Source organism: Empidonax traillii, unplaced genomic scaffold (genome assembly GCF_003031625.1).
Source record: "Empidonax traillii isolate 1590-97213 ecotype Southwest subspecies unplaced genomic scaffold, ASM303162v1 scaffold67:size1865537, whole genome shotgun sequence".
In the NCBI taxonomy this organism is placed as follows: domain Eukaryota; kingdom Metazoa; phylum Chordata; class Aves; order Passeriformes; family Tyrannidae; genus Empidonax; species Empidonax traillii.
In genome coordinates, this window is record NW_020955260.1 from 1684051 (window position 1) to 1698271 (window position 14221).

The following is a 14221-nucleotide window of genomic DNA, read 5'->3' on the forward strand; positions in this document are numbered from 1 at the left end:
ATAGGGGTTTTTTTGGTTGGTTTGTTTGTTTTTTTTCTGGGGTGTTCTTTGGAGGTTATAGTAGGGTTTGGTAAGAAATCCCCGCAGTGATAAAACTGTTGCTGGGAGCCCATCTACAAAACCCAGCGAGGCTGGCTGTGTGGAATTCCACCTGCTTAATAAATTTCCCTGGTTTGCTTTGCTGATGCAGGGGAGCAGAGTGTGTGGCCCCACTTACATCTTAGTATCTGAGAGAAATTTCTAAAATTCTATTATTTTGTTTGTTTGTTTGTTCCTCTTTAGAACATTCTACACAGACTTCTGCCTGCCTGTAATTCCATGTCCAAAGGTTGTGCTGAGATCCTGAGATGGGCCGAACTTTAGGGTAGAAGTGCCTCGGACTGCCCCACACAAGGAGAACCCACCTTGCCACGCACCAAGAACATCATCGAAGGAAGTAAGGCAAGTGTATGAGAATGAAATCCAAAAGCAACTCAGTTGCTGAAGGGATGGATGTGCTGCTGCGCAGACATGACTGGAGAGGGCGGTAAATACACAGGAAAGACACGGGCTGTCAGCAACCCTGAGCTGCGGCAGCACTTGCTTTGTTAGGCTGGGTTTGGTGGCCAAAAGTGGCCAGGTGAGGTCAGAGAGGATGTCAAGTCACTCGTTCTGCAACACTCCAGTGGGGAGTGGGCAGAGGAAGGGGAGCTGGCCTGCTCTTCCTCCTCTGTTGCAAAAAATATTTGATCCATCTTTTACTAAGTGATATTCTTCCTGGGCTGGAGAGACCATGGTCACAAACCAACTTCATGTGTGGCAGCCCCCACTCGCTGCCAGTGACACAGGGAACTCTACCAGCCCTGGGCATAGACTTGAAAGTAAAATAGTTCATGAAGACAGCTCCTTGCTCAGGCTTTTTGTGGTGGATGGACTTCTGGAGGTTCCATTTGAAATCCAGGACAATGGCTTTGACCTGACTTTTTTAAAAAGGCTCTTTCTTTTGACAAATATATGAATCTTTAGAGTATTTAAGAAGCGGGATAGAGTTCCAGTTTTAATAATTTAAAGGCAGAAGTCCTGTTGCATCATCTGGTCTGGCCAGCACAAGCCATTCAATTTTATCTTGTGCCTCTGAATGGAGCTCAGTGAGTGACTTGCATTTACTTAAAGCATACTTTTCAAGGGACATTTTATCTTACTTTGAAGTTAGCAAAAGACAGAAAATCCACTGCTTTCAATGATTAATCATTCTTGTGTTTCTTAGGTGTTGTTAGATGTACCTAACAACTACTGCTGAGGGAGTAATTTTCGAGAGTAGCTGAAAAGCTTGCTGTTTCATATTTTGCAAATATTTGCATTTCTGCCCTTGTATTTTTTTACAGATTAGCTATCTTTGTGGCTTCAAGACTGGAAATGTTGTTTGTCAGTGAATTGCTTTTATTGACAAGTATAATCTAAACTGCAAACTGCAGATCCCAAACACAGTTATGCGAATTATTGAAAAAAAATGCAGAACAAATTCGCTTTGCCAAGTTTATAGGAAGTAAAACTATTTCACCATAACTTCTAGATTTCTACTTTGCTTTCATTTTCTCTTCTCTTAATCAGTGCCAGAAAGTGACTGAATGAAGCCCTGGCATCCTGTTATGAATTGGCAGCATGCTACACACCAAAATATCGCCAAGGCTGAGCGCAGACAGCAGGAAGCTCTGGCCGTGATTACTAGAAGCCAGATTTAGATTAATAGTTTGGAACAGGCATGTCAGTTGTGACAGGATAACCACAGCTCCATGTTCTTTCTCAGGCCTTTTCTGTGCCAGAGAACATGCAGATATTGGTAGCTATCAGTTGACACAGCTGCCATCACGATGACAGGGCTCTGCACGCTTTTGAAGAAGATGAGCTATCCTAGCTTTTACCCTGCTTCAGGCTGCACAGATTGCTAAACTGAGTCTATTTTTACAGTAGTCAAGGCCATAGGAAAGAGGGAAAGCATAATCTTAAAAACAAGTTTGAAAGGAAAAAAGGCTGTTCCCTAGACCAAAACCATCACACTTTGTACAAACTTTTTTTATTTGCATTACTAGGTTTAGATTTCAAATTAGGTTGGTATTAAAGCTAAAGTATTTATTAAGAATCTAAGACTGAAAGATATGTTTGCTACAAGATCGGCAGATAAGATAGTGCCGTGAGAATGGGACGTGTAATCCTCTTTGAGATTTCAAAGCTACATTAATTTTTAAAAATGTTTTTTTCGCTGAAGCTGTGTCCATAGGGTCCATGCTGACTGGGTGTGTACACTAAGGTGGGTTATTTCTGCTGAAAATAATCAAATGGACCTGTGCATTCTTTCTGCCTAATCCCTGAGAAACAGCTGGCTCATTTCCTATGCTGTTTATATCAATAGATTACTCTCTTCAGTTTTCAAATACTAAAGTTTCTGTTGCACCTAGTGGTGGAGAAAACTTGTTCCCCCTTCAGTTTAGAAACATTTGCTATCTCTAACTTAGAGATATTGACTATCTCACTTTCATTGGGAAGTACAAAGGGTATTTGCCAGGTAGTCTGCCTCTTTTGTTTGGTGTTCTTGGTAGATGCCAGAGACTAGATAAAGACATGTTAGCTCTTCCCTGTCTTTTAAAATTCCTTAAAATAAAAGAGGGGAGAGGGGGAGGGAGGATGAGTCAAATTCAGATCAAATTTTATTATGTGAGTCATTGCACTGGAGTCAGTGATATGACTTCTTTAAACAGCAACTTTCTGTATAAGTAAGGATTAAGGGATTGGGCTTTTTTAGGAAGTTACTTGGAAATGAACTGCAGCCAGTTTTAAACTGGATTTGAAGCTGGTATAAAAGAGATGAGATGCATTCAGGGAAAGTTACCTAAGGAGATGGAATTATCAACAGGACTTTTTTCTGTCAGGGTTAAATGACACAACACTATAATGAAACTTAGGCAAGCAAAGTCTGATTCCTAATGTAACTAGTTAACACTCCTGTTCCTCTATAATTTTTAATTTTTAATGGGGACTTAAAGTTGTATCACCCTAACCTTTTAGTTCTAAGATCAAAGAAGCTAAGGAAAAGTATGGTCTTTAAAAGTATTTCATGTTGCAGTTTGACAGTCATTACAGTTTTGAGGTTAATTGTCAAGATTTTCAGCAGATTCCCATACTTACTTAAAAAAAGTTAAGTGTAATGAGATGTGCATAAGAAACAATGTGGTATAGTAATTCTGCTTCTTCTTGTAGTGAATAGTCTTTGCAATGTGGAAGTAAATAAACCTTTACACATATCTGCTGTATCCTTCTCATTTGTAATTGGATTCCTTGGATGTTTGATAAAACTAGTTCTCTTCTAACACATTTATAACACAATTGTAAGCATAATTCAAGTATTGGAAATTGTCAACTATAAAGGTCCCAGCCAAATACTTTATTCTTTGTAAGGCCTAAGAACTAGATAACGTAAGTTACCAATGAATTTCTCGTTGATTTTACTACAAATTCAGTCTGTACATTTTAGAGGTGAATTTTGGTCAGAGTTCCATATGCTTATCCTAACAATATCACTGTGGGGGTTTTTCTGTTATTAAAATGGAAGAGAAAGGTGAAACAGCTGCCTTTGTCATGATGTGCTTCAGCCAAGTTTGCATTAATAAGTCTTTGTAAATAGACAGCCAAGGCTCACCAGTTTGAAGTCTGGGTTTCACAGAGAGCTTAGTTTTGAGCAGTTGTGCACTTTACAGTTCTGTATTTGTTTTTACCAATATCTGCTGGAAGTCAGTAACTTGAGTCCTACTAAAAATATTTTGTGAGCATCTCTGATAGCTTTCTTTTGTTGTGTGAGGTAGCTTTAAAAGAAATTAAATATTAACAAGTAACCTCCATTTGAAATCTCAGTTTATACATGTTGCATTTATGCTACAAGTATTTGGTGGAATTTTTAAAATTGGATATGAGCCTCAAGAATTTGCCAGGATTTTTTTGAAAGTATATGAGAAAAAAAAAAAAAAAGAAATTATGTTATTTGGGGTGGCTGTTTAACAATACTGATTGTACTTTGCAAGGATAAATTGTGACCGGACAGCCCTGTTCATACTGGTCATGCTGGAAAAACTTGAGTAGCTTAGACTCTCCAAAACTGTATTACATACAGATACAGGGCCATGATTCTGCATACCAGCATCCTACAGCATATATACAGTGGCTAAAACAGGCTGAAGGAGTAAAAGTCCAGCAAACTATCAGCATTTTGATGCCTTGTTCTGTCCCTTAACCACTTGATAAAAGTGTATTTTAATACATAGTATTTGGTATATGATACCACTTCTTTTTCCTCTCTGAAGCAATTCCTAACTCTTTATTTCTGCTTCCTATTTTGAACTACACTGCCTTATGTTTGCAAATGGTGTGGTAATAAACACAGGAGTGCAGTGTTGGGAAAAAGGAAAGGCTTCCAATTAGTTCAACATTCTTGAAGGTCCATTGGGAATAACTAATGGATCTTTATTGTGTTTGTCAGTTAATGAACAAGTTGTGTCATTTGACAGTTTTCTAGCCCTGAATATTTTTTCCCTATATGTCTGGAATAGGAATATTGTGATGGACAAGCTAACTGCAGTACAAAAAATCAACCAACATCTAGCAAAGAAATGGGGTCAGTCACTAGCAGATAGGTGAGATGGGTGGGAAGCATGTTTTGTTACAACCACATGGGTGGGGATATTATTTGGGAGATGAGAAGCAATAGGACTGACAAGGGAGGTTAGAGAAATAGTTCTTTGAACAGGGAGGAGAAGACTCCAGACAACTTGTCTCCAGTCCCAGCAGACTAGCCTTAAGGCCAAATTCACTCATCTTTAGGCGACTAGTTATCATAATCAAGTTCAGCAAGCCAAGATGTTGTGATTTGTTGTATTTCTATAGTATCATGTCGGTGCTTGTATTCTGTCAGCACAAGAAAAAGATAGTCTTTTCTTAAAATGTCTGCAGTTCAGAGGTCTGATCCTCTCAGAGTCCACAAGTGTTTCTGGAGCTGATCAGTCATTGAGTATATGGTGACAGACACTTCCTTACAAAGGAAGGGAGACAGGGAGGGAGATGGCAGGGAGCATGAGGAAAGGGATTACCATAAGGTAATGTAGACTGTGAAGCTGACTGTATTGGGCATGAAATACTGCTACATTTAAATGAAATCATATTTATCTCAGTGATGCTGGAGCAAGAAAGGGCTTGCCAGACTGAACTGCACTCAGTAATCCTCTGGAGAGTCAGGCTGGATTTCCGGAGGATATTTTATACACTATTTTATGTTTCTTGAGATAGGATTTTAGTGGCCACAGGTTTGCTACTGCATGAGTTCCTGTGTGGCTTTTCTACTCTATGTTCAAAGAGGTCAAGAATACTCATAATCTATTCATTAGGCTTATTGAAAATGGAAACCCTACTCCAGCCCATTCCTGCACTGGTGTGGACTTTGCTAATTGCCTTTTCCTGTGGTCATCCTAACCCTTCACAGGCTCAGGCTCAGCCTGTCCAAACTCCAGATCAGTTTTCTGTGTGGCTATGTGAGGTTTTCTGTCCCACAGAGCAGAGATGTCCCTCCACCAGAGCAGGAGACATTGTATTGCATGAGACTGGGTACACTAATCACTACCTTCCCAGCTATCCTACTTCCATCTCCTAAGACTTTTTTTCTACTGCCTAGAAAAAAATGAATAGTGTTGAGCACCACCTGGCTACCATTTAAAGACACAATGTTTGCAAATACTTTGGCTTCAGTTTTACCTTAAGGGGTCTTATTTCCTTTAAAAATTAAGGCAGCCTTGTCTTTCAAAGGGATGACAATTTCTTTCAAGATTGTCACAGAACTAAAAAACTCACCAGTAGGCAGCATAGTGACGGTACAAATAAGGAACCATTCTCAGGTTTCACAACAGATTACCATTATAACTCAAAAATGAGATCTTGGAGTTTGATAGATAATTCTATGATGCAAGCTCAATGAGGGTCAAAAAAACAAAACAAGTATTAGGAGTTAATAGGAAAGCAATGGAAAAAACCCTGCACATTATCTTCATAGTAGCTAAAACACCATGATTCCTTTACATCTTAAATTCTGAGAGTCATTCCATGTCAGGAAGGGCACTGTACAACGGGAAAAAGCTCTGAAAAGAGCAATGTGAATGATCAAAGGCATGGAGCAGTAACCATAGGGCAAGTAATCATGGACCAGCTACCACAAGTAAGATGGGATTCTTCAGTCTGGAAAAGAGGTGGCTGAGCGTAGGAAGTGATGGGGTTTGATAAAAAAATGGACAGTGTGAACTGCTGGATTCAGCGAAGGTCACTCCACATTCTTGTGTTGGAGGCAGTAAGCACAAATGATTTTAGCAGGCTACAAGTTCAGAACACATAAAGGTAAGCATTGTTTCATGTAACACATGGTTAAGTCCTAGTTAGAGGATGATTTGGAAGCTAAAATTTTACATACATTCAGAAAAAGACTGAATAAATTCACAAAATAGAAACTCTCATCCATATCAGGAAATCTCTGGGGTTAAAATGACCAAGGTCATCATCATAATTACTAAGTAAAAGTACCAGCATATCGCTTACTGAGCTGGTTATAGATCCTAGACGGGTATGCATTTTTGGTTATCACTGAAGGGTTAAATATCAGGCTAGCAGACATTAAGTCTTAGCAAGCATGACCCTTTTTTACCATTTCTCTAGATGTCAGATAATTACAATCAGTTCCATGGATTATTTTAAGAGTTAAATACAAGAAAAACTTAAGTGTGAGACTATTCAAAGTTATGTGAAACCGGTCTAATGCCTTTTTCACCTTGAAATCTACAGATTTTAGTGGGAACTAAGTCACAGCATGACTGGTATGTCTCAAAAGTGAATGGTGTTTTCAACAATATTGTTTTTCTCCACCTTCAAGTGTTAAAAACAACATTCATTTCATGTAAGGGAAAAGGCTTTGGCAATATAAAGATGTTTACTATAAGGGAAAGCTCAGTGCAGGTGACAGCTCTCTCAAGAGCCAGTTCTGGACTGGGTGATGAATTCTCTTGGAAAGCAAGGATTATCATAAATTTCACCCCCTTTTTTGCTCAAGGTCCGAAATGTGCCTCCATCCTGCTTGTCCTGATGACATATCATGTAAGTGTGCCTGTCTGTGCACTGAATTTTTTTTCAAAACAAGAGAGGCTGCTGTAAATGCCCCTGTCCCCGAAGAGCAGGTGAGAACACAACCTCACTTGTCTGCTCATGTTTTCTGGAGAGTTCCTGGACACATCTGGCCATGACAGTACTGAACTTAGGGTGAAATCTTTGTGGATGAGAATCCGTGTTCCTTTGCTGAATTCTACCACTTTCCATTTGAACATGAAATCTCTTTGCAGTTCTCCGGGATTGCTTTGTAGCATTTTTATTTCAGTGATGTAAGAGCTGCCTGTTACTGCCAAGCCCATAATTAAAGCAGTGTTGACCAGTAAGTAATGGGCTGCAAAAGGTGTACCAAAAGATAATTAAAGATGCACTCCAGATAAGCAGCACATGAGCATCCTTTTTACGAGGTGTTAATGTCTGAAGACCATCTAGTGAAATTGATCTTGCCTCCTTCAGGATGAAAGTTCTGCTCAAACATCAGTAGCATTGTACTGCCCTAGAAATTGTTTGATGTAGGAATTTCTTAAAGAGTGTTTGTCCTAAGACTCCCCAGGCAGGCGCCTGTAACAGAGCCCATGCTGTACTGGGTAATTCGGCATCCCATTTATGCTAGCAGAATTTTGGGGTCACCTTTGCAACTCCGAACTCAAGGGCTGCTCTAGAGGGAGAGAATAGAGGTGCTCCCGATGCCCTGGATTAGATAGACGCAACCCTTTTTTTTTTTTTTTTTTTAGTACCATTTTAAAGAGCACTGTAACTAGTCATTGTCTAACAATAATATTGTCTCTCCTAAATGCACTTTACACACATATCTTCCATTTCTGTTCTATTTTGAGTGTATTCCACATGTGAATTGGACTCCTCTGTAGATGTACTTATACTACAACAAGCATAAAAGAACCTTGACAGAATGGGTTTCCACACTTGGAAACCCTACTTCAATCTATAGCAAAATTCCATTAATTCTGAAGAAAATCTATGAACCGAAGAGACGCTGGTTTTGTTATGCATTCTGCTTTGGGTATTCCTGCTTCTTTTCCCATAATCTTCCCATTCCCATATTTGTGAAATGAATCAAAAATAGGGGGCAGAATACTATTTTTCCAATAGAGTTTAGAGAGAAGATGCGGGAGCTCACAAACAGTTGTTTCGATTGTCACTGACATGCAGCAGCACAAGGATGCCAAGGGAACACGGGCAGCAAGTGCTGGTCAGTGTCGTTGCCTGGATTAGTGTATGTGGCAGAAATAAAGTCTTGTGTTAGGCCAAGTCCATATGTCTCAGCAGAAGAGGGGGAAGAGGAGGGGGAGGGAAAGATTGCTATCTTCTTTCCTGGAATGTCACTTAAAAACAAAACTCGCAATCTCTTTCAATTAGCATTGCAAAGAAAATCTCTGAAAATGAAGGGTGCAAAGAGGCTGCCTGGCAGAGTGCCTGAAACAATAACTCAGGGAAGTGTGAACTGCTCTCTCCATAGCTAGAGGACTTTAACAAAAGCCTGGTCTATTTGACCCGAGCTAGTCGTGATGGACAGTCACTATTAGCAAGCAGTGCAAGTCGGTGCAAGCCTCTGCTGGCTCCTTCTTATCTCTTCTGCACTGGTTGTGTCTATAAGGTGTGTATGTGTGTGTTGGAGGAGGTGGTTTCCCCGTTCTTTTGAGATCGGTATTGCAGGCTGCCTGCAGGGGCAGCTTTGTGTTGTAGTTATTTCTATGACATGATGTTTTCTGCCATGAAAATTGAAAATCCAGAAAGAAAGCTGAAGACATTTGTTCTAGCTTTCCTTGTGGCCAGACTGAATATGTGAAGTCTCTTTGTACCCTAAATACATCCTTGGTATCCTTGATCCAGTTTATCATGCACCCCATGGACAGTTGTACTAGAATTGCAGAGAGAGTGGAAAAGTTATATGCAATTCCATACTTTATTGTGCCAATTGAAACGGAGGCTCACCCATTCTCTCCTACCCTATGCTCTTCCATCCCATGGTGGTGCTTCCCAAAAAAAGTTGTCTTTTTTTTTTTTTTTTTTTTTTTTCAAGGAGTAGCTCTGTGAGCTCTTGGCTCATTTCTAGGCAAGTGTACAACGGAGATGGTATGTCCAGGACTGTGTGTGCAAAGCCATGTGGGGGCTTAAAGACAGGTAGAGTTGAACTCTGCATGCTCAGAAAAAGAAGCAATAGCTGAAGTTGGATTTGCTGTAGACAAAAGTGTCAAAAAAACTATGCCTCCAAGCATTATGTCTGCTTGTTGTGTCTGAGCCTTCGTCTACATATGTATCCCAATAATAAAAGTGAAATTAAGCCAAAGGACTAATAGCTCACCTTGACTCTACCTAGAACTGCTGAACCACTTTGTCACCTAACACCTGTTTTCCTTTCTCCCACTTAAATACAAATTTTACCTTCTACAGGGACAGGAAAAACTCCAAACTATCCTGGAGCTCTGGAGGAGAAAAGAAATCTTGTGGAAATGTATCTGTGCTATGACAGTTCAGGCTTATGGGGATGCTATGGTACAAGAAAGGGGAGAAGTACTGAGAAATTGCTTCAAGCTGTTGTTTCCAGATGTTTTGGACTGTTTGGTGCTATCATTGCTCTGAAATTCTCACTATCTTCACATGCACTTCTGCTTGAAAATCTTATTTAGGTAAAGTGATTTCTGAGGGCATTTAGCTTGCCTTATGGACAGAGTTGCTAAAGCAATCCAGTCTCTGAAGTACTAGACTGACAGGGGCTGACTGTCATCCCTGTCTAGAAGGATATTAATTTTTTGTTGTGAAGCACTGTGGTGGCGTGTGTAATGTTAAAACCCTTGTGCAGCTCAACCCAAAGTGGCTGCATGGATGGTGGATACACTGGTCCCTGCAGAATGCAAACAGCATGTAACAGCTCACGGACTTTGTCCCTGTACCCTTTAGCTTCAGAGAAAGCTGGACCAGGTCCCAAATCTGAAAAATGAATGGGAACATTCATGAGATGAAAAACACAGTTTTGTGTAATGATGCTGCTGTTCTTGAACACCTTCAGTGATAGCCATTAATGGCGTCAAGTGACAAATTATTACACTGACTAATTGATTTGCTGATGCTCTAACATCTAATCCTTTGCAGCATTGCAACTGTTGCTCCCTGTAAGTCCCTTATGTCACTCTTGGCTCTCTTAAATAATATTTCTGGACTCTCTTTTAGATCAGTATGTTGGTCATGATTTCACCTTGGGCTGATAGCACAGACCTTGCTAGTTCTGTACCTGACTTGGATGAGCAGAGCTGTCTGGAGAGAAAATAAAAGCTGCCATAGGAAAGGAAAACCTTGTGCTGAGCTCTTCAGCATGCACTTGGGAAGGAGCCTGCTCCATCTCCCCTGGGTGACCCCAGAGTGTGCTGGGGAGGGCTTTGTCCTTTATTGTGGACAGCAGGTGTTAATGCAATTTCTAATAAAGCCACCAGCATTTTATTTACTGCAGCTAAGTCAATGTCCATGTCCCATGGACTGGAATAGGAGCAGGGTAACAAAACGAGGAAGACAAGGACTTGTCACCCGGTTGTTTTAAGAGCTGGAATGGTTTCCCTTTTAGGAGAAGGGCAGTGTGGAGGCCTCCCTGCATCTGGAGGAGTACTGGGTTTCCAGCAGAGCCTCGGGCCTGTGGTGCAGAGAGAAACGGAGCCCGCTTAGAGGGCTGAAGAGAAGGTGAAAGATTCCTTCATTGAATTATCCAATCTTCATTTGAATTAAAGAAAAGTAGATGGGCTGATGGTGGCAGCGGGGGCTTCGCTGGGAGACGCTTTGGCTCCTTGTATGGGGCGAGTCCTTGTTATGTGTATTTTGGTGATGGGATGACAATGGAGGTGTGGGAGACAGCTCTGAGTCACCCTCGGAGCCCCGGCGGCCGCGGCCCATTGGCGGGGCCGGGCTGGGCGGGTGGGGGTCGCTCAGGGCCCGGGTGAAGGGCTCAAAAGGTGCGGAGCGGCCAGAGGCGCCCCACCAGCCGCACACCTCGGCCCCATGGAGCTCGCCAGCCTGACCCCCGCCAGCCTCGGACCCGCCGGTGAGCCGCCACGGGGAGCGCAGGGCGGGCATGGGCTTGGTGGCGGTGTTGGTGGTGTTGGTGACTGTGTTGGTGTCGGTGTCGGGGCCGTGGGGGCACAGACCGCCGCCCGGCCCCGCTGACCGCCTCTCCCCGCTGTCTTCCCCAGGAGAGCCCCGGGCGCGCCCCGCAGGCCCCGGCGCGGGGCGAGAGGGAGGCCGGCGCAAGAGAACCACGTTCAGCAAGGCACAACTGGAGCTGCTGGTCCGCGCCTTCGAGAAGGAGCCGTACCCCGGCATCGCCCTGCGGGAGCAGCTCTCCGACCTCACGAACATCCCCGAGTCCCGGATCCAGGTGAGAGGGGCGGGCCGGGAGGACGGGCGGGCGGCCAGCGGGGCGGCTTCCCCGGCGGTCCGGGCACTCAGTCTCTGCCGATCCCGCAGGTGTGGTTCCAGAACAGGAGAGCCCGGCAGCTGAACCATAAGAAGAGCGAAACTGCAGCCTACCCCAGGCCGGGCAAGGCAAAGCCGGCTCAGTTCGGCGGCCAGGAGCGGCCACAGCAGGGTCCCGCGGCGGAGCGGAGCCTCCTGTGCCCGCAGCCAGGCCTGCCAGGAGCGAGCCAGAGCTACTGCGGGCAGCCGTCGTCCTACTCGGGACAGCCGTACTCAAGGCTCGACATGCATTTCAGGAGCTTGGATAACACTTTTGGAGCCCTGGGTCAGACCCCAGCTCATTTCGGTTTGGACTGCGTGGGAAAAGGGGTCCCACTAGGTGCGGGAAGCATGGGGAACCCCCCTCAGTTCTCGTTTCCTGTGCAGCAGGCACAGGACTATCCGCACCTGAAGAAATCTTTCCCTGAAAGCTACTACTCAGATGCGGATGTTTTCCAGACTTACCTGGAAGATCACCAGTACCCGGCAGCTAAAGAGAACGTGTACAGGAGGCCTGTCGTAAACTACATCAATGCTAACCAGGGCCTGGGTGTTGAGAACTATTCGTATATCAAGTCAAACACTTCTCCCTTTGCAAAGGGCTTCACTTTCAGTTACGGTGAGGGGGAACCTAAGCTTGAGCCGGAGCAGATGAGGCACAGTTCACCTCTGCTTGCGGCTAGTAATGCTAGTCCTCCTTTGGTCCTTCCAAAACATGAAGGGGGTTATCAAGGGGCACTTGCCACTCCAGCCACACCATATGGGCAGCAGCTGCTGGAGACAGTAAATGACTATGACACTCCTTGGCTGGGCATGAGAAATGAGATTTTGGGAACAGGGCTAGATGCACTGTTTGAGAATGAGCAAAATGCAGAGCAAGGTGAGCAAAAAAGTTTCCTGTTTGCTTTTGGTGGCCAAGGTTCAACCTGTCATTTGGGTCACACATGAAACTGGCATGCTTGCCTGACGAAAAATTGTGGTTTTTTGTTCAATTGGCAGGGTTGTCGTAAGTGGCTAGAGGTTTTGCAAGTCTGAGTGTGGAGTGCTTGCTCTGAGTTTTGTGCCTTGGCTGGAAGGGAAAGAAAGATAAGTCACATTAGTAAGGGCTACAGGAGAATAACCTGCCAAATGTGTCCCCTCCCAGGGGAACAGTCACCAAGCTGCTTGCAGTATTCCTGCACGTTGGGTTATTGGCAGCCTCATGTTAACTCGCATGCACATCCTGATCTTCTCAAGTATGTCAGTACTGAGGATTTTTCTATGTTCAGATTGTGCTGGATTAATTCTGCCAGGAGGATTGGGACTATGGCGTTGCTTTTGTGGCCTCACTGCACTGAGTTTTGTTTCTATTCTGGTCATAATTCACTTACTTTAATTTGAGAAATCTGTAGAAAACAGACTTATTTATAGCTTTTAGTGGAGAAAGCATTAACATGAGAACGGGATAAGCATGGGAAAACCAGCATTGGTGGTGGCAGGGGACAGCTCACTGGGTGTGCTCCTGATAAAGAACACAGATGTGTTTTCCTGGATACTTAATGTGTAATGTTTCCATTTAAAAATGACCATACTTGTAGCCTTTTAAAGGGCAGTATTTTTGTGATTTCCTTTCGTATAACTTGTTTGCAAGTTTTCTTTTTTGTTGTTGTTGTTTTCAAATTGTAATTTTCTATTTGCCAAATGAAGGGTTTCTACTGTCATGAACTTGTAGAATTGCACTCAGAGGAGAGGAAAAAACATTAATTTTATCTTTGCATTTGCACACTGAGCCTGTTTTCAGAATACTCAAGATGCATGGCTGTCTGGAAGACCACTGTAATCATGGAAGTGTTCTTCACGTGTGTCTCAGGATACTGCCATGCTTTCATGTTTAAGAAGTATCAGACCTACAATGCTGAAAACTCTACAAGCAAATCCTTTTTTGTGTTTAAAATGTGGCTCTTTTATATTTTAAGTATGCCTAGATCTTAATACATATGTTATTAACTTAATTACTTTGTTTATAGTGCAAAAGAACAATGAAAATAAAGTTAATCACAGACCATTATTTTATTAATAAAGTTGATATCCCTGAAGAAGCTGTCTATAGAGTTGTGTGTACAAGGAGATGTGTGTACAAGAAGTCCAGAAAATTATGTCTGACTTTTGTCAGTAGTTTTTAGCTGTGCCTGTAACTTTTCTGCCTTGACCTGAAGGAATGTGACACAGTCACATATCACAAAAGAACCATGGCTTTAGACAATAGCTGCAAGGCACTTTGAACACAAGAGAGCAAAGGATATCCTCTGAGAGCGAAGGATAAAGAGATGTTTGTATTTATGATCGTATATATGACTCCTTTAGTAAATTTTTTGAAAAAAAAAAAAATCCATTAAGACTCATTTATTTACATATACCTTCTCCCTCATAAGACCTTCTTAATGAGAAGGCACAGATAGAAAAAGAGTAATTTTACCCAAGAAAAAGACAGGAAAGTGGTGCTTAAAAGTGTGTAGCAAAACAGCCTTACTTCATAAAGAGTTAAAGAGGAAAAGAAAAAAGGACATCTGAAAGAATAATACACACCACTAACCAACAAGGCTGGGATTTGGTTCCTCCC

The 14221-nt window shown here is 42.6% G+C and overlaps 1 protein-coding gene across 1 annotated transcript; it reads left to right on the forward strand.

The window, feature by feature from the left end:
• Positions 1-11242: 11242 nt before the first annotated feature.
• On the forward strand, positions 11243-13697 carry LOC114055803 (paired box protein Pax-6-like). Its single transcript, XM_027880280.1, has 2 exons — positions 11243-11545; positions 11635-13697. The coding sequence occupies exons 1-2, from the start codon at positions 11243-11245 to the stop codon at positions 12568-12570; spliced, it is 1239 nt and encodes a 412-aa protein (XP_027736081.1). The 3' UTR covers positions 12571-13697.
• Positions 13698-14221: the final 524 nt, after the last annotated feature.